Below are 25862 nucleotides of genomic sequence, written 5' to 3' on the forward strand. Positions count from 1 at the left end.
TACAAACCGTATATACCGTAGATTTGGGCATAGAGAACGTTAGAATTATAGCTGATGAATCTTCAGTAGGATGAATATAGCAACACATATATATAGCAAGAAATATAACCCACCATATTTTATCATCATTATTACTTTACTCAATTACTGCGATATATATTGCATTTGATCTTTATATATATATATATATATATATATATATATATATATATATATATATATATTTTTTTTTTTTTTAATTATTGGTATTATTATTTGTACGTTGTTTTTAGCGTATGAAGGCACCAGATTATCTGACAAGACCAACTGCACTGCTTGGTCTTCCTACGGTGTAATAAATAAACTAATAAATAAATACGGTTTTATATTCCAGCTAAAACTATTAAACAGCCTCTAGTTAAAAGCTGCACCGCGTAAGATTCGGGGATTTGGAGACCTCTCTGGTGGAAACGTGTAACTGTCCTCGAGTGGATGAATCTGATTGGAAGTGAATTCAGAGAGAGCTCGGTCTGAACTCGGTGAAGCGTCTCTGAGGACGTGAGTGAATGATCTACCACCACCACCACATCTGCAGCAGTGTGACGTCGATTCTGAGGCCAGCTGAGGCCGAAACATCGAGCCGGACCTTCTCTCAGAGTCTGTGTGTGACGGTAACACCTAAAGACGTACGACGTGGTGTGAAAAACTCGACGCCTCTGACTTTAAATGATTATTTCAGGCTTTACAGGCGACTCAGCAGCTCAGACACTCCTGTTTATATTCTCCTCACTCAGTAACGGCACGTCTTTCACTTTAAATCACCTCAAAGGCAAATCTGCTGTGAGAAGCTCGACGAAGGCCTGTATCACTCGTCTGTTGCTGATACAGCGCTGCGGTCTGAGCAGCGCGACTGGAGCAGGCGGTGTTTTCACTACAGCGGTCTGACTCGTCTCACTCTCTCACTCTCTCGTCACGCAACACTGTTTTGCAACAAACTCAGGAAATCAGGCGTCCACTTCTGGACTGAACTGGTTCACTCTGCTTTTTCCATGACTAAGCAGCCTCAGAGCGTCTGAGTCCTCAGGCCTCCGTCTGAGCACGAGTCCGACTGAGAAAAGCCCTACACATTAAAGGGCCTGTATCACAGAAAACTGACCTTTACTCCCCTTTTCAAAATAACACAGTACACAGTCCAGTCCATATCCAGAAACGTGGCTCCAAAAACAGCCAGTTTTACAGGCCAAATCTCGTCAACTCTTGATCTCTGAAGTGAAAGGAAGTAAACAAAACATTTCAGTGCAGCCGGAACAAAACCTTGTATCTCCAATTTGGTCGATTTTGAGTTTTTGTCAGAATCTGAAAATGCCTGTTGTGCTTTACATCGTGTGTAAATTTCACGATGAATGGATCAAAACAAACAACCCAAAATGACTTGGAAAGACATCTGGTTCCATTGACTTCCATTAGAAGTAGAGTAGGTTTTTTCCTTCTCCTGTAAAGTCACTGAGCAGGAGATACGAGGCTTTGTTCCGACAGCAGCGACTTGCACCAAACTGTTTAAACACTTTGATAAACTTTAAAAGTAATGGTGAGTGTGGAAAAGTTTGGACACCCTACTGAGTCAGCGCCGACCCCCTTTACCATTTTGCAGAAAAACCATGTTTTAATTATCATTATCGATCATTTTATAATCGTTTTGCTGCATCACAGATTAGCTGATTAATCAATCAGTCATCAGACTAATGAATCTATTAATGCACTAATGACCTGAGACCGTCATCAATAACCAGTCCTTTCACGAAAAAACCCATCACAATCACAACTGAATGCAGATCACATTTATTTTGGTTTGTACATAAATATACATTAAAATCCCCTGCAGTAGTTTAAAACGCTTCACACAGGCCACGCCCCCTTCTGCTCTGAGTGGCAGGTGAGGAGGCTAGTGCAAAAGCAGGACAAAGGGGGCGCCGCAGGGAGCGAGTGAGACAGAGAGAGAGAGAGAGAGAGAGATAGATGGAAAAAGAGAGGGGGAGGGGCGGTTATGCAACCCGCCACACCTGAGCTCACAGGTAACACTACACCATCGCCACGGCAACCCCACATGGACGCAATACCTGCAAAAAAAAGAAGAGAAGATTCTTCTAATTCAGATCCACCAGAAGATCCTTCTTTAGCCTTAGCGCTGGAGCTATGGGGCTAATATTGCTAACAGGTAATGGAAGCTTATACCCCACCAATTAGCATCATTAGCTCACGCTGAGCTGCGTCGGCCTGTGCGGAGCCTCTAACCGCTGGATGACGTGGGGTCAGACTCCGTATGATTCACTGTGATCTATAAACACGGAAACTTGCTAAAAATGTACTAGAACTTTCCGTTCCACCTTAAATGGCACAGCGATTACAACGTAACCGTAGCATTATTTAAGGTGGAATGGAGAATTTGAGTGAGAAGCTGCTGAACAGGGAGCCAAATTCACCGACACGCTTGAAGCGAGTGTGTGATGGTTTAGGCATGCTGTTAGCACCATGCTAATTGGTGGGCCATAAGCTTTCATTACTGTTAGCTGCATTAGCCTAACAGCTCCAGCACTAAAACTAACGGAGCTAACTTTCCACCAAACATGCCGGCTGACTGACTACTACCTTAAACTCTTATCCTGTTAAACCTTAAACGGCGCAGCTATTACAATGTAACTGACTACACTGGGGTAAAATGGGCTGACTGGGGTAAAATGGGCTGACTGACTACACCGGGGTAAAATGGGCTGACCAACTACACTGGGGTAAAATGGGCTGACTGGGGTAAAATGGGCTGACCAACTACACTGGGGTAAAATGGGCTGACTGGGGTAAAATGGGCTGACTAGGGTAAAATGGGCTGACCGACTACACCGGGGTAAAATGGGCTGACCAACTACACTGGGGTAAAATGGGCTGACCGACTACACCGGGGTAAAATGGGCTGACTGGGGTAAAATGGGCTGACCAACTACACTGGGGTAAAATGGGCTGACCAACTACACTGGTGTAAAATGGGCTGACTGGGGTAAAATGGGCTGACCGACTACACCGGGGTAAAATGGGCTGACCGACTACACTGGGGTAAAATGGGCTGACTGGGGTAAAATGGGCTGACCGACTACACTGGGGTAAAATGGGCTGACCGACTACACCGGGGTAAAATGGGCTGACCGACTACACCGGGGTAAAATGGGCTGACCAACTACACTGGGGTAAAATGGGCTGACTGGGGTAAAATGGGCTGACCAACTACACTGGGGTAAAATGGGCTGACTGGGGTAAAATGGGCTGACCGACTACACTGGGGTAAAATGGGCTGACCGACTACACCGGGGTAAAATGGGCTGACCGACTACACCGGGGTAAAATGGGCTGACCGACTACACCGGGGTAAAATGGGCTGACCGACTACACCGGGGTAAAATGGGCTGACCAACTACACTGGGGTAAAATGGGCTGACTGGGGTAAAATGGGCTGACCGACTACACTGGGGTAAAATGGGCTGACCGACTACACCGGGGTAAAATGGGCTGACCGACTACACCGGGGTAAAATGGGCTGACCAACTACACTGGGGTAAAATGGGCTGACTGGGGTAAAATGGGCTGACCAACTACACTGGGGTAAAATGGGCTGACTGGGGTAAAATGGGCTGACCGACTACACCGGGGTAAAATGGGCTGACGGGAGGTTCTGAAGCAGAACGTGAGCGGGCGCAGCTACGCGAGAGCGCCCTAACCCCGCTGGGTGTGTCTGGGCGGGGCAGGGCGGGACGGGGCGTGTCCGGGCGGGGCGGGCGGGGACGTAACGTCCCGCTGTGGAGGAGCTGATGTTTTGCTGATGTTGTTGTTCTGTACCTAAGCTGCGGCCTCTCCGCTGGACGGCTTCTCCTCGGCCTTCTCCGTCTGCGGGAAACCATGAAAGGTCACTTAAGGTCACTTTGGCTTGTTTTTATTTCTATTGCATTTATTATTATAACAGTATTATAAATAATGCGCCGCATTAAAGTGAAAGTACAGCATTAGAATTACGATACAGCACATCCGTCCACCTTCTCTCTGATATTCATTTAATAATGTGTTTATTATTATTTAAGGCTTATTTCATTTAGGGCCAGATGTGCGTCTCTGATATCAGTCAGATATCATATTTATAGCAATATGCTAATTTCATAATAAAAAAATTTGGTCAATTAATTAGATAACAAAAACATTTTAAATGATTAAATATACAAATAAATGGACATTTAAACCTGGGGAAGAGGCGTGTCTAGAATGGGGGGAAAATTCTAAATGGACCAATACAGGAAGCAAAAAATTAAAAAATATATAAATCAATCAATCAATCAATCAATCAATCAACCGTCAGTTAACCTCCGAGAACACTGAGGGTGACAATGTTGCTGAGCTGATGCAGGAAAAGAAACGGATCATGTGCAGGAACATCAAATAAAGGTCAATTTAATAATAAAGTGACTCAAAGCCAGTAAGAGTATAAAAAAGAAACAGTAATAATTAAATAAATAAAACAACAGCGGAAAAAAGAAAAGTGTAACTAAAGTGTAAAAATGTAAAACAAAAGGAGGATAAAATTAAAAAAGGAAACTAAAATGAACTGAAACAACAAATAACAATTAAATAACGATTAAAACAAGAATAAAAAGAATGAACAAATAAATAAATAAAAGGGGGAAAAATTTGAATATGTAAAATAATGACCGTATGACAAAATAATAATCGTGAAAATCTAATGAAACAGTTGCAGGCAGAGTGGAGGTGGTTAGAGAGTAAAAGGTAATAATAATAATAATAATAATAATAATAATAAACCTACTTTAAACAGAAAAGTGATATAAATGATTAAGTATGCAATGTTTACATACTTAAAGGGGAATTTCACTTATTTTTTGCAAATTTCTGCGTAAATTCCTCTCATTAGAGGGGCTGTCCGGATACTTTTGGCCACATTTCACTGAGTAAAGCTGCTCTTTTCCAGCAGAGATTTGAGTTTATGTAAAGCAGGCTGAGTGGAAATGTAAATGAGATGTAAAGCAGGGTGGACGTACCTTCTGTGCAGCTTTGCCTGTAACGAGCTTCTCCACAGCGACGTAGCCCTGCAGGGCCCAGTCGTACAGCGCGTCCCCTGAGCTCTGCGGGACAGGCAGACGCAGCGCTTCAGTACACGTGACAGGGGACATTCATTTAATCTCCAGTCCAAACAGTCAAGTACAAGCAGATGTTTCATTAGATGTTTGTGGGATCAGATATCAGATAATTCACTTGCACAAGGTCCAAGGAAAACAATGGAAAATGAACGAGTTTCCAAAATCCAGAGGAACTTCAGCAGAGGGGCCTTTAAAGGTTTTCCGCTGTTTTCATGAAGCTGGAAAATGAGCCACTCCTACTTGATGATTGTTTTAACTGAAGATTAAATAAAAAGTGGGCTTTAAATTATTTTTGGAGACGCAAGGAAATTCGGCTCTGGAAATCACCTCCATACAGTCCCACCCACTGGTGACCACGGTGACCACCGCTCTGGGCGGCTGCTCTTCAAACCCCTGCTGCTGCTTTTTCAGCACACAATCAATCAGTCAATCAATTAATCAGTCAGTCAGTCAATCAGTCAATCAGTCAATCAGTCAGTCAGTCAGTCAGTCAGTCAATCAGTCAATCAGTCAGTCAGTCAGTCAGTCAGTCAGTCAGTCAGTCAGCACTCGCACTAAAGAGAGCATGAAACGGCCGACTGTGTGAGGCCACACCTGAACAGGAAACTCTCACAGCGACGGCCGCTTTACAGCAGGAGGAGAGAAACGCTGAGTCCGGTCAGACTTTAACCCCCAGCAGTGAAAACCACACTGCAGTTTAGTGAGACGTTCATCCAAACGAGAGGAGAAACTGCGCAGAGCGCAGATTAAACTAAAGCCAATCACCTCCGCGTCTGTGAGCAGGAGGGGACGTGTTTCGTAAGACCTGAATTCGGTGAAAAATGACTGCAGTTTTGTTTTACAGGAGAATTTTTGTTTCATTTTGGAGTCAAAACTGGCGCTTTTACGATTTCCTGACATTTAAACAAAGAGAAAAATGTCAGAAGTGCAGACTCGAACCTGCTGAGTGGAGATGTTAGTGATCGCTCTGTGCTACATTACTGTTGTCTGATATACAGCATATTATTAGCAACTGTGCATTAAGAATCATAGCAACCACTTAGCAACACCCTAGCAACCACCTGGAACACTACAATAACACTTAGCAACACCCTGGCAACCACCTGGGAGCAACTACATAACACCCTAGTAACCACTTTGGACAGTGCAGCAACCATTAAGCAAAGCCCTAGCAACCACCTGGAACACCAATGAAATCAACTAGCAACTTCTTAGCAAACACCTGGAACACCGTAGCAACCACCTAGCCACACCCTGGCAACCACTTGGGATACTGTAGCAACTACATAACAACACCCTAGCAACCACTTAGCAGCCACCTGGGATACTACCGCAAACACAGCAACACCCCAGTAAACACCTGGGAGCTGCTTAAGCTGCACTTTCTTCACAAAGTCTCTTCTAGTCCATGCTTCAACGTAATTAAAGGGGAACTCCACCAATTTTTTTAAATGTCTGCATAATTACCTGGTTCAGATGTAATCAGAGCGGTTCTGAGCGGTTTGGTGTGAAACGCTCTGTTCTAGCTGTGCGGCAAAATAGTCCCCAAAGAAAACTCATTATTCCAGATTTTCCACTGTTTTCCATCATCAACATTCCATATAAGCTCAGAAGACTCGTGTAGGTTCTCTGGTGGTTCTGGATGGTAAATAAAGTGTCTATATCTGTGTTGTAGTCATGGCGACGCCTGGTTCCCATCACCACCACTGTAAAGACGTCTGGACCAGTTCACACCAAACCCCTCAGAATCTGTTTACACCTCACCCACTGACGTTATGCATAACTTTCTAAAAACTGGTGGAGTTCTCCTTCATATGTGGAACTGGATTTAAACAGCACTGGGAATCAGCAGTAATAATAAGGGTTAAAGTCCCCTGTGAGCTGAAAACGGCACTTATCTGTGGGAAACAGTGGCGCTGAAGGGGAAACTGTCTCTGCTCTGTTGGGGGGGGGGTGGGGTGGGGTGGGGGGGGGGGTGACGGGGGGGTCAGTGTGTGAAAGAGGAAGTGTTTAACCTCCTGCTGTAATCTGATCAGGTGGATAGTTGGTGAAAGCGCCCTGAGCGTTCGTCCCTCAGCCCGCTGGGTTAACAACGGAATACAGGCCCCTGCAGACGGGCAGGGTCGCCTACAGAGCGGCGCTAGTGGCTGTTAATGAAGTGACGCTCTTTTATTTGGGGGTTTCTCCACTTCGTGGGGAAGATTTCAGCTGTAATAGAGGCGGTTTTGCCATCACCACCCTGTAATAACTCGTGCCGTTTTCCTCACTGCTCATGGTTTTTACGTGTGGAGTCATATTTTCGCTCCCCCCCTGTCTCGACACTCAGCACCGAAACGCTGCCTACCTTAGCGATGGTGGCTGCCTGCTGCGGGTAGTACAGCGAGGCACCTACAGCCATCAGACCTGTGGGATACACCAGCTTCTTCAGCCTGGAACCTGGAGGGACATACGGACACGGTCATCTTTACTTAAACTTAACTTAAAACATTACGTAATGAATAAAGGGACAGATTACGTAAAACAATAACGTGGCGATAATAAAATGAATAGATGGAGCAATAAAAGTGAAACCTAGATAACTAGAATCAGATCAACAGCGTCAGGCTGAGCGTTCAGAGCTTCAAACGTTCTACAACACTAAATATAACCCGACGCTTCGGGAACTTATCAGCACTGACAGGATCTACTGTGTGTGTCTGTACAGACAAAATAATAATAATATTAATATTAGTAATAATACTTCTGTTTATAGAGCACTTTTTATCTCGGTAGCAGCTCAGAGCGTTACAGACAGCCGATAAAGGATCTGTTCTAATGTAGACGCTGTACAGTAACAGTAGAACCGTAGGGATCTGTTCTAATGTAGACGCTGTACAGTAACAGTAGAACCGTAGGGATCTGTTCTAATGTAGACGCTGTACAGTAACAGTAGAACCGTAAGGATCTGTTCTAATGTAGACGCTGTACAGTAACAGTAGAACCGTAAGGATCTGTTCTAATGTAGACGCTGTACAGTAACAGTAGAACCGTAGGGATCTGTTCTAATGTAGACGCTGTACAGTAACAGTAGAACCGTAGGGATCTGTTCTAATGTAGACGCTGTACAGTAACAGTAGAACCGTAAGGATCTGTTCTAATGTAGACGCTGTACAGTAACAGTAGAACCGCAGGGATCTGTTCTAATGTAGACGCTGTACAGTAACAGTAGAACCGTAGGGATCTGTTCTAATGTAGACGCTGTACAGTAACAGTAGAACAGTCGCCCCCTGCTGTTTATCAGAGCGCCCCCTGCTGTTTATCAGAGCGCCCCCTGCTGTTTATCAAAGTCGCCCCCTGCTGTTTATCAGAGCGCCCCCTGCTGTTTATCAGAGCGCCCCCTGCTGTTTATCAGAGTCTCCCCCTGCTGTTTATTAGAGTCGCCCCCTGCTGTTTATCAGAGTCGCCCCCTGCTGTTTATCAGAGCGCCCCCTGCTGTTTATCAGAGCGCCCCCTGCTGTTTATCAGAGTCTCCCCCTGCTGTTTATCAGAGTCTCCCCCTGCTGTTTATTAGAGTCGCCCCCTGCTGTTTATCAGAGTCTCCCCCTGCTGTTTATCAGAGCTCCCCCTGCTGTTTATTAGAGTCGCCCCCTGCTGTTTATCAGAGTCTCCCCCTGCTGTTTATCAGAGCGCCCCCTGCTGTTTATCAGAGCTCCCCCTGCTGTTTATCAGAGTCGCCCCCTGCTGTTTATCAGAGTCGCCCCCTGCTGTTTATCAGAGTCGCCCCCTGCTGTTTATCAGAGTCGCCCCCTGCTGTTTATCAGAGTCGCCCCCTGTTGTTTATCAGAGTCTCCCCCTGCTGTTTATCAGAGTCGCCCCCTGCTGTTTATCAGAGTCGCCCCCTGCTGTTTATCAGAGTCGCCCCCTGCTGTTTATCAGAGTCGCCCCCTGCTGTTTATCAGAGTCGCCCCCTGCTGTTTATCAGAGCGCCCCCTGCTGTTTATCAGAGCTCCCCCTGCTGTTTATCAGAGCTCCCCCTGCTGTTTATCAGAGCTCCCCCTGCTGTTTATCAGAGCGCCCCCTGCTGTTTATCAGAGCTCCCCCTGCTGTTTATCAGAGTCGCCCCCTGCTGTTTATCAGAGTCGCCCCCTGCTGTTTATCAGAGCTCCCCCTGCTGTTTATCAGAGCGCCCCCTGCTGTTTATCAGAGCGCCCCCTGCTGTTTATCAGAGTCTCCCCCTGCTGTTTATCAGAGTCTCCCCCTGCTGTTTATTAGAGTCGCCCCCTGCTGTTTATCAGAGTCTCCCCCTGCTGTTTATCAGAGCTCCCCCTGCTGTTTATTAGAGTCGCCCCCTGCTGTTTATCAGAGCTCCCCCTGCTGTTTATCAGAGCTCCCCCTGCTGTTTATCAGAGCGCCCCCTGCTGTTTATCAGAGCTCCCCCTGCTGTTTATCAGAGTCGCCCCCTGCTGTTTATCAGAGTCGCCCCCTGCTGTTTATCAGAGTTGCCCCCTGCTGTTTACCAGAGCTCCCCCTGCTGTTTATCAGAGCTCCCCCTGCTGTTTATCAGAGTCGCCCCCTGCTGTTTATCAGAGCTCCCCCTGCTGTTTATCAGAGCGCCCCCTGCTGTTTATTAGAGTCGCCCCCTGCTGTTTATCAGAGCTCCCCCTGCTGTTTATCAAAGCTCCCCCTGCTGTTTATCAGAGCCGCCCCCTGCTGTTTATCAGAGCTCCCCCTGCTGTTTATCAAAGCTCCCCCTGCTGTTTATCAGAGTCGCCCCCTGCTGTTTATCAGAGCTCCCCCTGCTGTTTATCAGAGTCTCCCCCTGCTGTTTATCAGAGTCGCCCCCTGCTGTTTATCAGAGTCTCCCCCTGCTGTTTATCAGAGTCTCCCCCTGCTGTTTATCAGAGTCGCCCCCTGCTGTTTATCAGAGTCGCGCCCTGCTGTTTATCAGAGCTCCCCCTGCTGTTTATCAGAGCGCCCCCTGCTGTTTATCAGAGTCGCCCCCTGCTGTTTATCAGAGTCGCCCCCTGCTGTTTATCAGAGTCGCCCCCTGCTGTTTATCAGAGCTCCCCCTGCTGTTTATCAGAGCTCCCCCTGCTGTTTATCAGAGTCTCCCCCTGCTGTTTATCAGAGCTCCCCCTGCTGTTTATCAGAGCGCCCCCTGCTGTTTATCAGATCTCCCCCTGCTGTTTATCAGAGTCTCCCCCTGCTGTTTATCAGAGCGCCCCCTGCTGTTTATCAGAGCGCCCCCTGCTGTTTATCAGAGTCTCCCCCTGCTGTTTATCAGAGCTCCCCCTGCTGTTTATCAGAGTCGCCCCCTGCTGTTTATCAGAGCTCCCCCTGCTGTTTATCAGAGTCTCCCCCTGCTGTTTATCAGAGCGCCCCCTGCTGTTTATCAGAGTCGCCCCCTGCTGTTTATCAGAGCTCCCCCTGCTGTTTATCAGAGTCTCCCCCTGCTGTTTATCAGAGTCGCCCCCTGCTGTTTATCAGAGTCTCCCCCTGCTGTTTATCAGAGTCTCCCCCTGCTGTTTATCAGAGCGCCCCCTGCTGTTTATCAGAGTCGCCCCCTGCTGTTTATCAGAGCTCCCCCTGCTGTTTATCAGAGTCTCCCCCTGCTGTTTATCAGAGTCGCCCCCTGCTGTTTATCAGAGTCTCCCCCTGCTGTTTATCAGAGCGCCCCCTGCTGTTTATCAGAGCGCCCCCTGCTGTTTATCAGAGCCGCCCCCTGCTGTTTATCAGAGCTCCCCCTGCTGTTTATCAGAGCGCCCCCTGCTGTTTATCAGAGCTCCCCCTGCTGTTTATCAGAGTCTCCCCCTGCTGTTTATCAGAGCGCCCCCTGCTGTTTATCAGAGCGCCCCCTGCTGTTTATCAGAGTCTCCCCCTGCTGTTTATCAGAGCTCCCCCTGCTGTTTATCAGAGCTCCCCCTGCTGTTTATCAGAGCGCCCCCTGCTGTTTATCAGAGCGCCCCCTGCTGTTTATCAGAGTCTCCCCCTGCTGTTTATCAGAACTCCCCCTGCTGTTTATCAGAGTCGCCCCCTGCTGTTTATCAGAGCTCCCCCTGCTGTTTATTAGAGTCGCCCCCTGCTGTTTATCAGAGCTCCCCCTGCTGTTTATCAGAGTCGCCCCCTGCTGTTTATCAGAGTCGCCCCCTGCTGTTTATCAGAGCTCCCCCTGCTGTTTATTAGAGTCGCCCCCTGCTGTTTATCAGAGCTCCCCCTGCTGTTTATCAGAGCGCCCCCTGCTGTTTATCAGAGCTCCCCCTGCTGTTTATCAGAGTCGCCCCCTGCTGTTTATCAGAGTCGCCCCCTGCTGTTTACCAGAGCTCCCCCTGCTGTTTATCAGAGCTCCCCCTGCTGTTTATCAGAGTCGCCCCCTGCTGTTTATCAGAGCTCCCCCTGCTGTTTATCAGAGCGCCCCCTGCTGTTTATTAGAGTCGCCCCCTGCTGTTTATCAGAGCTCCCCCTGCTGTTTATCAAAGCTCCCCCTGCTGTTTATCAGAGTCGCCCCCTGCTGTTTATCAGAGTCGCCCCCTGCTGTTTATCAGAGTCGCCCCCTGCTGTTTATCAGAGTCGCCCCCTGCTGTTTATCAGAGCTCCCCCTGCTGTTTATCAGAGTCGCCCCCTGCTGTTTATCAGAGTCGCCCCCTGCTGTTTATCAGAGTCGCCCCCTGTTGTTTATCAGAGTCGCCCCCTGCTGTTTATCAGAGCGCCCCCTGCTGTTTATCAGAGCTCCCCCTGCTGTTTATCAGAGTCGCCCCCTGCTGTTTATCAGAGTCGCCCCCTGCTGTTTATCAGAGCTCCCCCTGCTGTTTATCAGAGTCGCCCCCTGCTGTTTATCAGAGTCGCCCCCTGCTGTTTATCAGAGTCGCCCCCTGCTGTTTATCAGAGCTCCCCCTGCTGTTTATCAGAGTCTCCCCCTGCTGTTTATCAGAGCGCCCCCTGCTGTTTATCAGAGCGCCCCCTGCTGTTTATCAGAGCTCCCCCTGCTGTTTATCAGAGCGCCCCCTGCTGTTTATCAGAGCTCCCCCTGCTGTTTATCAGAGTCTCCCCCTGCTGTTTATCAGAGCGCCCCCTGCTGTTTATCAGAGCTCCCCCTGCTGTTTATCAGAGTCTCCCCCTGCTGTTTATCAGAGCGCCCCCTGCTGTTTATCAGAGCGCCCCCTGCTGTTTATCAGAGTCTCCCCCTGCTGTTTATCAGAGCTCCCCCTGCTGTTTATCAGAGTCGCCCCCTGCTGTTTATCAGAGTCGCCCCCTGCTGTTTATCAGAGCTCCCCCTGCTGTTTATTAGAGTCGCCCCCTGCTGTTTATCAGAGTCGCCCCCTGCTGTTTATCAGAGCTCCCCCTGCTGTTTATCAGAGCTCCCCCTGCTGTTTATCAGAGCTCCCCCTGCTGTTTATCAGAGTCGCCCCCTGCTGTTTATCAGAGTCGCCCCCTGCTGTTTATCAGAGCGCCCCCTGCTGTTTATCAGAGCTCCCCCTGCTGTTTATCAGAGCTCCCCCTGCTGTTTATTAGAGTCGCCCCCTGCTGTTTATCAGAGCTCCCCCTGCTGTTTATCAGAGCGCCCCCTGCTGTTTATTAGAGTCGCCCCCTGCTGTTTATCAGAGTCTCCCCCTGCTGTTTATCAGAGCGCCCCCTGTTGTTTATCAGAGTCGCCCCCTGCTGTTTATCAGAGCTCCCCCTGCTGTTTATCAGAGCGCCCCCTGCTGTTTATCAGAGCTCCCCCTGCTGTTTATCAGAGCTCCCCCTGCTGTTTATCAGAGCTCCCCCTGCTGTTTATCAGAGTCGCCCCCTGCTGTTTATCAGAGCTCCCCCTGCTGTTTATCAGAGCGCCCCCTGCTGTTTATCAGAGCTCCCCCTGCTGTTTATCAGAGCGCCCCCTGCTGTTTATCAGTCACCCCCTGATGTTTATCAGAGTCGCCCCCTGCTGTTTATCAGAGTCGCCCACTGCTGTTTATCAGAGCGCCCCCTGCTGTTTATCAGTCACCCCCTGATGTTTATCAGAGTCGCCCACTGCTGTTTATCAGAGCGCCCCCTGCTGTTTATCAGTCACCCCCTGATGTTTATCAGAGTCGCCCCCTGCTGTTTATCAGAGTCGCCCCCTGCTGTTTATCAGAGTCGCCCCCTGCTGTTTATCAGAGCGCCCCCTGCTGTTTATCAGTCACCCCCTGATGTTTATCAGAGTCGCCCCCTGCTGTTTATCAGAGCGCCCCCTGCTGTTTATCAGTCACCCCCTGATGTTTATCAGAGCGCCCCCTGCTGTTTATCAGAGCGCCCCCTGCTGTTTATCAGAGTCTCCCCCTGCTGTTTATCAGAGCTCCCCCTGCTGTTTATCAGAGTCGCCCCCTGCTGTTTATCAGAGTCGCCCCCTGCTGTTTATCAGAGCTCCCCCTGCTGTTTATCAGAGTCTCCCCCTGCTGTTTATCAGAGCTCCCCCTGCTGTTTATTAGAGTCGCCCCCTGCTGTTTATCAGAGTCTCCCCCTGCTGTTTATCAGAGCTCCCCCTGCTGTTTATCAGAGCTCCCCCTGCTGTTTATCAGAGCTCCCCCTGCTGTTTATCAGAGTCGCCCCCTGCTGTTTATCAGAGTCGCCCCCTGCTGTTTATCAGAGCGCCCCCTGCTGTTTATCAGAGCTCCCCCTGCTGTTTATCAGAGCTCCCCCTGCTGTTTATTAGAGTCGCCCCCTGCTGTTTATCAGAGCTCCCCCTGCTGTTTATCAGAGCGCCCCCTGCTGTTTATTAGAGTCGCCCCCTGCTGTTTATCAGAGTCTCCCCCTGCTGTTTATCAGAGCGCCCCCTGCTGTTTATCAGAGTCGCCCCCTGTTGTTTATCAGAGTCGCCCCCTGCTGTTTATCAGAGCTCCCCCTGCTGTTTATCAGAGCGCCCCCTGCTGTTTATCAGAGCTCCCCCTGCTGTTTATCAGAGCTCCCCCTGCTGTTTATCAGAGCTCCCCCTGCTGTTTATCAGAGTCGCCCCCTGCTGTTTATCAGAGCTCCCCCTGCTGTTTATCAGAGCGCCCCCTGCTGTTTATCAGAGCTCCCCCTGCTGTTTATCAGAGCGCCCCCTGCTGTTTATCAGTCACCCCCTGATGTTTATCAGAGTCGCCCCCTGCTGTTTATCAGAGTCGCCCACTGCTGTTTATCAGAGCGCCCCCTGCTGTTTATCAGTCACCCCCTGATGTTTATCAGAGTCGCCCACTGCTGTTTATCAGAGCGCCCCCTGCTGTTTATCAGTCACCCCCTGATGTTTATCAGAGTCGCCCCCTGCTGTTTATCAGAGTCGCCCCCTGCTGTTTATCAGAGTCGCCCCCTGCTGTTTATCAGAGCGCCCCCTGCTGTTTATCAGTCACCCCCTGATGTTTATCAGAGTCGCCCCCTGCTGTTTATCAGAGTCGCCCCCTGCTGTTTATCAGAGTCGCCCCCTGCTGTTTATCAGAGTCGCCCCCTGCTGTTTATCAGAGCGTCATTGCTCCTCAGTTTCAGTCTCCATTTCCCAAGCGCTTTAGCTGAGTGCGTTAATGTTCCTCCTCCTATCCCATCATCTACATTAACACTGATAGTTCTGTACATGTCTCTGCCTTAATAACGGCATCACTGCTTTAGAGCTCACTGGGTTTTGAGCGTAATGTTACCTCTCGCCAGGAAGAGCCCGAGGATCCCAGCGAAGCCGATCACTCCGGCTCTGGGGTAGAACTCCGATGGAGGGTTCTTCAGATATGTGTAAGAGTCTAGAACATTAAAGTGGAACAGAATCGAGTCAGTAAACCAACAATCTCTGAATTGTAGTCATCAGTGGTGATCTGCAGAACCAGCTCCTACAGGAAGCCTGTTCATCACAACACTTCTCATCACGTGTTTCTCCTGATCAACACTCCTGTTCTAAAGCTTTACTAATAACCGCTGGTACTTTACTCTAGAACAGCTTATACACTGCAGATTTACATTCTATAAGCTGGACACTCATTCAATATTTCCTATTTTTCCTCTCTGGCTCTCAACGAAGGCGGTCGCACTTTCTCCCTCTCCTCTCCCTGATCTCTCCTGCTTCGCTTCTCCAGTCTTGTCTAGTCTACTGTCTTTACTGAGAGACTCCCTCCACGCTGCTCTTCAAACTAAGAAGAATGGATTTGATCAAATGGTGTCAATTGCGTTGAGAGACTATCTCGACAAGAAGTCCTGGTTGGGGGGAACCAGCCTGTCCTGCCGGAACGTTTGCAGCTGGCTACACGATGGACGCGTGGGAGAGGTGGCGAGTCGTGCGCCGGCTCTCTCCGTGGAGGATATTGAGGACGTCTACCTATTCGGAACCATGATCACAGGTGTTTAGCTGATTGGATTGGGCATTGCCCTGGTGTATGAGGAAATGCCCTGGAAAATGAGGACAGCTGTCCACGGCCCCTTAAAGCTGCCCGACATGATTGACGTGGTGGGCAGAGCTGTCAACACTCAGACTGTGACCACAAAATCACAACTCGGAAAACATCATGGAGAAGCTGGCGGCTTTTCAAAGGAACATGGATCGACTGAGAGACCTGATGGACAAAACGGACTAGATGAGCAGTCGTGAAAATGCGACTACTGGCCTGAAGGCCAAAATAATCCTGTTAATCTGCTTTCGGCTCCCCGTATCGGCACTGGCCTTGGCCTTGGCCAACAATTCCTCCAGAAGATCACTGCAGCGAGACTCTTTTATCCCTTCCCCCACTCCCCAAACACCAAACACCTGCTGATCGTTGACTCAGGGTTGTCTCCATGGCAATTTGCTGTGTTAGTGCTATGACACCCAGCGGCCTGAGGTACCTAGACTGGGATGCCAGGTGAAGCGCCTTCTCCAGGCCCCTCCTAATCCCCTTTTAATACAAGGAAATACATTTTATCCTGAAAATTAATCAATGCAATTAAAATGATTTGATTAGAACTTCATTCCAGATAATAATTTTATTATAAATTCTCATAACATTAAAATCATTTTATGATTTTTTTCCCCTGCAAAAAATACATTTTACGAGGTCAAACATTTTTAAAATTTATATTTATATTAAGTTTATTTATATATATTACATTATATTAATATTTAATTTATACCATTTCAATCTTATTAACTCAATGTCTTACTCAATACTTAATGAACATGTAGAGCTGTGATATATTGTAATATAATTATATACTGTGAATTTATAGCTATTATATCAAATATTTATAATATATTAATTATCATAGTGTATCATCAATATTATCTGACTCAAGACTTTACCACCACTTTTTAAAGGATGAAGTTTTCTAGGTTTTAATGCATTTTAAGCGTCTTTCTCTACTTCAGTGCGTGTTTCTCTCACCTTGTCCAAACTGAACTGCACCATCCACTTTAGGCTTGACCGCTCCGTACACGCCCTGGACTCAAGGGGAAAACAGAAAAATCAGGCCAAACTCTTTAGACAAAGCCAAAAAACTCTCAGCGTCACCTCAAAAACACTCACATGGGACATTCCAAGCCAACTCACCGACAGCCTGCCAGGCCATTGAGGATTTCACAAAGTTCAAGAAAAATTCTTTATTTAATTCATACAAAATTCTGAAACTGCGCTCCAAATAGTTTTTTAGTTATGGATTTTTCTAATTTCCCTCAGCAGGTTCACATGATAAACATTGAGTTTTACCGTTTACAGGATGACCAATCAGAGCTGAAATAATAATGAAAGTAACTGCAACATAAAGAACATTTCACTTTAAATCAACTGCGTTCATATTAATAAATGCACACAGCAAGTTAATATGTTGGTGTTTCAGTTTCTCAGTGTTTAAAAGCTTCCCTAGACTTCTACAAATTCTATGAATTATAATTTTTTTGTGAAATCATTTTAAATTCAGGATGTAGCTCATATCATATTGCATTTTAAAATGTTGCATGCAGAAAAGAATAATTCATAGATTTGATTTGGTAATATGTCTAAAATAAAAATAAGAAAAAGTCATATAAAATCTAAAAACTTTAAATTTCAAAGATAAAATTTCATGTTTTCACACAAAAAGTATAAAGTCTACAAATTAATGTACTGTAGGAATTTCTAAGAATTAAACTTTAAAACTGATTTTAAATGAAAGATTATTGTTACTAACATTGAAATTAAGCCCAGTTAATATTTCAGCTCAGATCAGTCATTTGGTAAATAGTGAAACTCTGGATTTGACCTGATCAGAGAAACAAGCTGGAGCAGAATTTTGAATTTCCGCGTGTGTTTGTATTTGAATCTTTTCTGGAATTTTTTCCTATTATTCCATGACCTGCCAGGAACTGAGCGAGTTAACGTGGAATAACTCCTACACAGAGATCTTGATTGGAGTTGAGACGTACTGCTTTCCTCCAGAACAGGAAGGACAAACGGTTTATTATCGGTTTAAACATCAACTCGTCAAAAGCAGCAACTTTTACCCTCCAGCACCATAAACAATAAAACAAACCCGGTTCCTGGGCTCGTAAATCAGGACACACTGAGCTGATATTAGTGTCTGTGGTTCTGTCACATGTTCCACAATCATAAACCTGAACCAGCAAAGATCAGCTCATTTTCTCCCAGCCAATCAGTGACAGAGCAGAACTGACAATGAGCCAATCAGATGCAACTTAATGCAGCTGCAGGTCCATTAAACACCAGCCACCTTTCTTATTTCATTCAGGAATAATAAACATACTTTTATTTCTGCAGCTTTAATAATGTGTCAGTTTTCCCATTTTTAAATGTCTTTAATTATGTTTATCAGCACAAAATATAAATTAAAATACAATTCAGCTCAAAATAAAAGAAATCATTGTTTTATAATAAAGTGAGCAAAATTGTACCTGTTTAACTGGATTTACTGCAGTTTTCAAAACATCGAACAAAAAATTGCAGCAGTCGTAGGTTTATTATTATTTTTATCTATATATTTGTCTTATCGTTATTCAATAATTAAAATGACTTATTATTATCACTACTACTAATTACTGTATTAGTACTATTACCACACTAATTGATATTATTATAACATAATAAAATATAATTACAATTAATATTACTAAATAGTATTATAGTATTATTGTTAATATTTTAAGTATTATTATATGTGGCACTACAGTATTTTGTCTGTTCCAACTTAAAAATCTTTTCAAGTATCGCAATATAATGTTTTTGCCGTATCGCCCACCCATAATGCATTTGCAGTGGAAGTTTCTTTAATAACAAAAATGAAAAGTGTCTGGACGCTGTAACTGTTTCCCTGCACGGTTTCAAGCAAGCGTGATCGCCTTAATATGTAGTTAGCATCATGCTAATTGGTGGGGTATGAGGTTCTAATGTTAGCTGCATTAGCCTCGTAGCTTCAGCGCTAAAGCTGAATCGGAGTTTTCCCTGAACGGCTTTGATCCACTTCTGCCCTAAACTCACTGTTCAGCTCTCAGGAGGTCGGAAGTCACACTGTGTGCTTCCTCTGAGAGGAAGACGAGCCTCGAACTGACGCAGGAAGCTTCTCCCGTCTCAGGGAAATCTCAGACTTAAATCCGGCTTTAACGGCAAATATCAGAACATTTTCTCCCATAAAACCATCTCAGATTTGCTTATTATTTTTAAGGAATAACGTCTGTAAAGTTCAAGCTTCCAGCATGAAAAGGTCAAAAGTTATGACTTATTAAATTTCACATCTTTTAAATATAAAAAAAATTAAGTAAAAATTTGAGTCAGGCCCACTTTTAAAGGCTCTATATCTCAAAAACTGATAAAGATACAAGTCCAACATTTTGCACACTGTCTTCTGGACATGACGGCGTAATTTCCTGAAAGTATAAAGCAAATCTGAGATGGTCAGTCAGGTGGCCTGAGGTGAACTGACCCACCTGGACAAACAGCCAGAAAAGTCTGCAGAGAATTTATGCAAAAAACTCAACAGAAAACAGCAATGAGGGCAGAAAGCAGAGCAGCAGAGCAGAGCAGCAGAGCAGAGCAGCAGAGCAGAGCAGCAGAGCAGCAGAGCAGAGCAGAGCAGCAGAGCAGAGCAGAGCAGCAGAGCAGAGCAGCAGAGCAGAGCAGCAGAGCAGAGCAGCAGAGCAGCAGAGCAGCAGAGCAGAGCAGAGCAGAGCAGAAGAGCAGAGCAGCAGAGCAGAGCAGAGCAGCAGAGCAGAGCAGCAGAGCAGAGCAGCAGAGCAGAGCAGCAGAGCAGCAGAGCAGAGCAGCAGAGCAGCAAAGCAGAGCAGCAGAGCAGAGCAGCAAAGCAGAGCAGCAGAGCAGAGCAGCAGAGCAGCAGAGCAGAGCAGCAGAGCAGAGCAGCAGAGCAGCAAAGCAGAGCAGCAGAGCAGCAGAGCAGAGCAGCAAAGCAGAGCAGCAGAGCAGCAGAGCAGAGCAGCAGAGCAGAGCAGCAGAGCAGAGCAGAGCAGCAGAGCAGCAGAGCAGAGCAGCAGAGCAGAGCAGAGCAGCAGAGCAGAGCAGCAGAGCAGAGCAGCAGAGCAGAGCAGCAGAGCAGCAAAGCAGAGCAGCAAAGCAGAGCAGAGCAGCAAAGCAGAGCAGCAGAGCAGCAGAGCAGCAGAGCAGAGCAGCAGAGCAGAGCAGCAGAGCAGAGCAGCAGAGCAGAGCAGAGCAGCAGAGCAGAGCAGCAGAGCAGAGCAGAGCAGCAGAGCAGAGCAGCAGAGCAGAGCAGCAGAGCAGAGCAGCAGAGCAGAGCAGAGCAGCAGAGCAGAGCAGAGCAGCAGAGCAGAGCAGCAGAGCAGAGCAGCAGAGCAGAGTACCTGAACTTTCTCTTTAGCCATGTCGGTTGTTTGCTGACAGGTGACCATCAGAGGACCAGGACAGCAAAACCACGACCAAGAGATTCAAAATAAAATGAGAAAACACTAAAATCACAGCATGTAGATGACAAATAATCAAAAGATCAATACTGAGCTTCATGATCAAGGATGAAGATCAATCACAGACAAGTACAAAACTTCTGTAAACGAGTCAAAGTGGAAAAAAAAGGACAAACTGTTTTTTACTCAAGCTCAAGTACAGAAGTACATACGTTTTATAGACTTAAGCATCAAAGTGGAATTTACTCTTGTTATTAGGGAAACACTGATATGGTTTTTCAGGGTTGAAACACTAATAACCAATTTTTTTTCATGTAATATTCACTCACCAGCCACTTTATTAGGTACAGTTCAGCTGCTTGTTAACAGAAACAGCTAATCAGCCAATCACACGGCCGCAGCTCACTGCATTCAGACCTGTAGAGGTGGTCTAGACGACTTGCTGAAGTGCAGACCGAGCATCAGAACGGGGAAGAAAGGGGATTTAAGGGGCTTTGAACGTGGCGTGGTTGTTGGTGCCAGACGGGCTGGTCTGAGTATTTCAGAAACTGCTGATCTGCTGGGATTTTCACGCTCAACCATCTCTAGGGTTTACAGAGAACGGTCCGAAAAAGAGGGAATATCCAGTGAGCGGTCAGTTGTGTGGACGAAAATGCCTTGTTGATGTGAGAGGTCAGAGGAGAACGGGCAGACTGGTTCCAGATGATAGAAAGGCAGCAGGAACTCAAATAACCAACCAGAATCTCTGAGGAACGTTTCCAGCACCTTGTTGAAAGTCTGACAAGAAGAATTAAGACAGTTCTGAAGGCAAAAGGGGGTCCAGCCTTTTACTAGCAAGGGGTACCTAATAAAGTGGCCGGCGAGTGTATTTGTTGACTGCGAGATGCAGTTATATGAAAAATCTGGTCAAATTCCATGTTTTTGTTGATGATCTAAGTGAAAATAAGTTACAGAGACAAACTTCTACACTTTAATGCACAATCACTGTTTGTTTACTGAATTTAAACCGTAGGGACTAAACATAAAATGTGGCCTGTGTAAAAGTTACAGCACATTTTATATTTTCCCCCAACGTTAAATTCAACCAATAAATAGAAATTATAGAGGAAAATGTCAGATTTACGTGTGTAAAAAATGTGTTAACTTGTTCTAATTATCACGAAAATTTGACACATTAAAAATTAGTATTAGTAGTGAAATTTAGAAAGTAGGTCGTGAAATTTAAGTCAATAATTTAAACTGATATCACAATTTAAACTAACTGTTATTTAGGTAGATAGAGTTTAAACGGATACTAACTGGATGATCTATAATTTAAACCAATTGTATTTTTTTAAAGAAAGCATCATTTCAACTAATAATAATTATCACTGACAGTAATTAAAACAGATATAATTTAAACGGCATTTTTAGAGTTAGTATAATTGAAACTGATAGTAATGTTTATCATTTCGTTTTGACTTTGTGTCTTTGGGTAGAGGTGGGGTAGAGGTGGGTGGGGGGTGGGGGGTGGGGGTCGGCTCACATCTCCAGTATTTACTCCATACAGATAAATATGGGGTAAGGACAGTAAATTTACCGTAACTGCACTGTAAACAGAGAACAGGTTTCTGGGGTCTGTGTTTAGCTGGGAATTCCTCTGTTTCTGAGAAACTCTACAAACTGAGTGTCTCTCACTGGACGAACTTTCAAATTCATATTTATGATTACGTTCACTGGAAACACTTCAGATTCGCTTCAGGACTGACCCTGAACTTCTACTAACCAGTAATGACCAATCAAAACTCAGATACTCACAAATAAATAAACAGTAGTTTTAGATAAACACGGCCTAAAAGTAATAGATCTATTATACAAAATATAATATTTACATTATGAATATAAATAAAGCTGCTGGAACAAAATTTTAGATCTCCTTTTGCTGTTTATTTTGCATGAAACTTTCATGATAAACGGACCAATAGAAATGCTTCAAATTTACTTGGAAAATTAATATTTCTAGAGAATGTTTGATATATATATATGTGTGTGTGTGTGTGTGTGTGTGTGTGTGTGTGTTTTGTCTTGATGATACGTGAGGCCTCCATACGTTCATGTCATGGTCCTGTACTCTCAAAGTGAGTAATTAGCGCCCTCTAGTGCTGGCTGTGTTTGTTACGTGTGAACATCAGTGGTTTATCACACTTCAAGCTGATTTGATCAGAACGTGTGTATCAGAGGGTCCTGGTCAGGTGTGTTTGGGTAGCAGTGCAGGAAGCTGAGCAGCACTGATTCAGGATCAGACAGACAGAAGAAACTGATCCCAGATCAGCGTAGAGAGACAGAAAGCAGCAGCCCATGCAGAGCCGAACTCGACACTGAGCAACTTCTGCCTTAAAATATTAATGTCAGTTATTAAGCGTAATAAAGCCATTCTGAAACTACTGAGTGACGTCCGAGTGGAGAAGCTGTGTCCAAACTTTCAATCCAGACCACGTGTGTGTGTAAAAGGAAGACAAGATATTTTATCATTTGAATTTGATGAAAAGTTAATGTTGTGTAAACAATATCTTATGTACCTGTCCCCCAGGTGAGTGTCTGTGTAGCTGTCCCTCAGGTGAGTGTCTGTGTAGCTGTCCCTCAGGTGAGTGACACTGTACCCGTCCCCCAGGTAAGTGAGTGTGTACCTGTCCCCCAGGTAAGTGAGTGTGTACCTGTCCCCCAGGTAAGTGAGTGTGTACCTGTCCCCCAGGTAAGTGAGTGTGTACCTGTCCCCCAGGTGAGTGTCTGTGTACCCGTCCCCCAGGTAAGTGAGTGTGTACCTGTCCCCCAGGTAAGTGAGTGTGTACCTGTCCCCCAGGTAAGTGAGTGTGTACCTGTCCCCCAGGTAAGTGAGTGTGTACCTGTCCCCAGGAGGTATAAGGTTCTGCCAGTTTCCTGACTGTGGCCACGCCCTCCTCCACCTGCCCTCTCTCTGGCTCCACATAGCGGAGATTCTGCGGGGGGGTCGTGTAGAGAGAAAGCTGCAGAACAGAGACGCTACAGTTACTCTTACACCAGGATGAACGATTTTCAAGACCAACAATCAAAATAATCAATTAAAGCCGCTGATTCCAAACTCCGGTAGCGTGTTTACAGTTTTAATTGACCTTCAGATGTAAATTCTGAAGTGAATTCATTTTGAAACATAAAATTGGACGTGAATCATTTTTTCCACTGATTTTTATGGCAAAATCTCATCACCGGCCAACAATGGACCACCGGACCCCCTCAGTATTGGCCCGAGGACCACCAGATGGTGCTTGAGAAACCCTGGCCTGGAGTACATTACCACACACTCTGTAAAAAATGGTTCTTCAAGGGTTCCTTGGTAAAGGGAACGGCTGTATTTAGAACCATGAGCACATACAGAACCATTTCCATGCTTAAATGCTTCTTTGCAAGGTACAATGGTTCTTCAGATTAGTGGGGAATGTGTTGCACACGGAGCATCATAGACCCTTTTAGAAAACGGTTCTATGTAGCACCCAAATGGGTTCGTTAATTAATACAACGTCAAGCTTGACGGGGATTGTGTTATATATGGTTCTGTATAGAACCTTTTTGAAAGTGGCTCTATGTAGCTCTAAAAAAGTTCTTCTAATGTTTCAATGTCAGGGTTGTAACAATAGCAGAACTCTTTTTGGTGCTGTATAGAACCATAACACACTCTCCATCTTAAGCATGCAATGGTTCTACAGAGAACTCATGGCCCTAAACAGACCCATTCTCTTTACTGAAGAACCCTTGAAGAACCACCGTTTTTAAGAGTGTAACTAAATACAGTAGCAGCCACCTGTAAGACGGAGTCCAGCCGGGAGCCACATAATCAATGATGATGGAGAAAATTGATTTATCCGTTTTAAAGACGTTCTTATTGATCAGTGACCGCGATCAGACCGTCAGCGCGTGTTTTTACCTCGTCTATGCCGATTCCTTCGCTGGGCTTCTCACCTTCTGCAGCCAGAACGGACGCTGACCACAGGCCCAGAGCCCCCGAGAGTCCGGCTATACCCCCCACCTGCTCCACATCCGCCGTCGCCATGGAAACACAACAGAGACCGTCACATTGATGAGCCAAGTTACCACAGTGAATACGAACAGAGGAGGAGCAGTGACCTAATCACTAATCTAATCAGTTATTAAACGATTAAGGTGTAAACCAAGTCATGGAGAGCGGTTTGGTGTGGAACACTGGGTAACTGAGCGCTTCACAGATGAGAAAACGACTCAAATTTCTTCTTAAGATCTGTTGGTGAACGAGGCCCAAAGTTCTTTTCCAGTGGATCGGTTCCTCTCAGCATGCGTCCAGAATAAGGACTTCAGTTCGGTCATCCAGCTTCGAGTGAGCGGCGAAGCTCGATTTGTTTGAGGAGCCGTTTGTTTTCCAAGCTTTCAGACAATCTGGGAGCAATCTCAAAAATATTTAAAACTGCATGAATATGTATGTTAATATGTTTGTCATTTGCATATTTCGAGTAAGTTTAAGTGCACTGACTGCAGTAGAGGAAAATCTCCCGGTACACTAAATTTCCAAAAGTATTCTGTTGGCCATGGAAACCCATTCCATGAAGCTCTCTACGCTGTTCTTGAGCTGATCTGAAGGCCACATGAAGTTTGGAGGTCTGTAGTGATTGACTCTGCAGAAAGTCGGTGACCTCTGCGCACTATGCCCCTCAGCATCCGCTGACCGCTCTGTCATTTTACGTGGCCGACCACTTCGTGGCTGAGTTGCTGTCGTTCCAAATCGCTTCCACTTTGTTATAATCCCACTGACAGTGGACTGTGGAATATTTAGTAGTGAGGAAATTTCACGACTGGACTTGCTGCACAGGTGGCGTCCGATCACGGTACCACGCTGGAATTCACTGAGCTCCTGAGAGCGACACATTCTTTCACTAATGTCTGTAGAAGCAGTCTGCAGGCCGAGGGGCTCGGCTTTATACACCTGTGGCCACGGAAGTGACTGGAACACCTGGATTCAGTGATTTGGATGGGTGACTGAATATTTTTGGAAATATAGTGTAGATACAGTGAACTATTTCACATCAAATCACTCTGAATGACTGTTTACATCTCAACCACTGAACTAGGCAGAAACTGTGGAAAATTCCCCTGCATATGGTTTTCTGATTATAACGTGCACATTGTCAGTAATTTAAGATCACTGACCATCTGCACGTTGCATTACACACCATAATCGTGAAAATATCGTGAAGTATCGTGATATACTATCTTCTCCATATCGCCCAGCTCTGAAAGTTAAACAGCGACCCTGCAGGCTTTTTTAAAGCACAGCGGCGACATCTGGTGGCCGCAGACGGGAAGTGCAGCTAAACCGATTAGTGTCAAATTAAAGGGGAAAAATACTAGAAAAAGAAAACTAACCGGGTGAAATCTTATTTAAAGCACAGCGTTTCTTTACAAACGCATCCCGCATATTTTACAGAGTAATATTTACATTTTAAAAAGAGAAAAACTCGAATTTATCCGCTTGAACTGAAGGAGCACGTGTTCAAATCTACATTTACCCCAAACAGCGGGGCACAAACTCGCGTTATAACCATTTTATAAAGCACAGGGATTAAATTTCGCTGAAAAAGGGGCCGAAAGGGCTGAAAGTGGAGCTGCTTTCCTTTAAAGTGTCCTTCACTGCTCCACAGCAGACCCGGCGAGGAGGAGAAACAGGCGTGCTGACTATAAGCGCTTTAACGGAAACAGCGCAGGGGGCTCTGAACAGCAGCCCGATCGATAATCTGATCAATAACTAATAATGGATCAGTCAGACTGTCTAAAGTTGCAGTTCTCACCTTGTACATGTTCCGGCTTCCTCACTGCAGCCGCTGGAGCTGAAGGTGAGCGCAGTGCGGCGCGTATCGCCCCCTGCTGGAGAG

General features: G+C 46.0%; 1 protein-coding gene across 2 annotated transcripts; it reads right to left on the bottom strand.

Moving 5' to 3' along the window:
- Window positions 1-1802: 1802 nt before the first annotated feature.
- On the bottom strand, window positions 1803-25857 carry apooa (apolipoprotein O, a). 2 transcript variants are annotated; one of them, XM_037533129.1, is made up of 10 exons: window positions 25779-25857; window positions 23888-23989; window positions 22833-22952; window positions 19891-19923; window positions 16475-16529; window positions 14771-14866; window positions 7513-7604; window positions 5070-5153; window positions 3862-3909; window positions 1803-2096 (listed from the first exon to the last, which is right to left on the bottom strand). In XM_037533129.1, exons 1-9 carry the CDS (start codon window positions 25785-25787, stop codon window positions 3862-3864), a joined length of 639 nt encoding a protein of 212 aa, XP_037389026.1. In that variant the 5' UTR covers window positions 25788-25857; the 3' UTR covers window positions 1803-2096. The 2 variants fall into 2 exon arrangements, with proteins under 2 accessions (XP_037389026.1, XP_017540560.1); XM_017685071.1 differs by lacking the exon at window positions 19891-19923.
- Window positions 25858-25862: the final 5 nt, after the last annotated feature.

The sequence above is a fragment of the Pygocentrus nattereri genome, chromosome 23, assembly GCF_015220715.1.
Source record: "Pygocentrus nattereri isolate fPygNat1 chromosome 23, fPygNat1.pri, whole genome shotgun sequence".
NCBI classification, from domain to species: domain Eukaryota; kingdom Metazoa; phylum Chordata; class Actinopteri; order Characiformes; family Serrasalmidae; genus Pygocentrus; species Pygocentrus nattereri.

Coding starts and splice junctions, on each gene's coding strand:
- apooa (XM_037533129.1), bottom strand. Junction 7,605..14,770: donor CGGGCTCTTCCTGGCGAGAG/GTAACATTACGC, acceptor ATGTCCCTCCAG/GTTCCAGGCTGAAGAAGCTG. Junction 3,910..5,069: donor CAGGCAAAGCTGCACAGAAG/GTACGTCCACCC, acceptor GGTTTCCCGCAG/ACGGAGAAGGCCGAGGAGAA.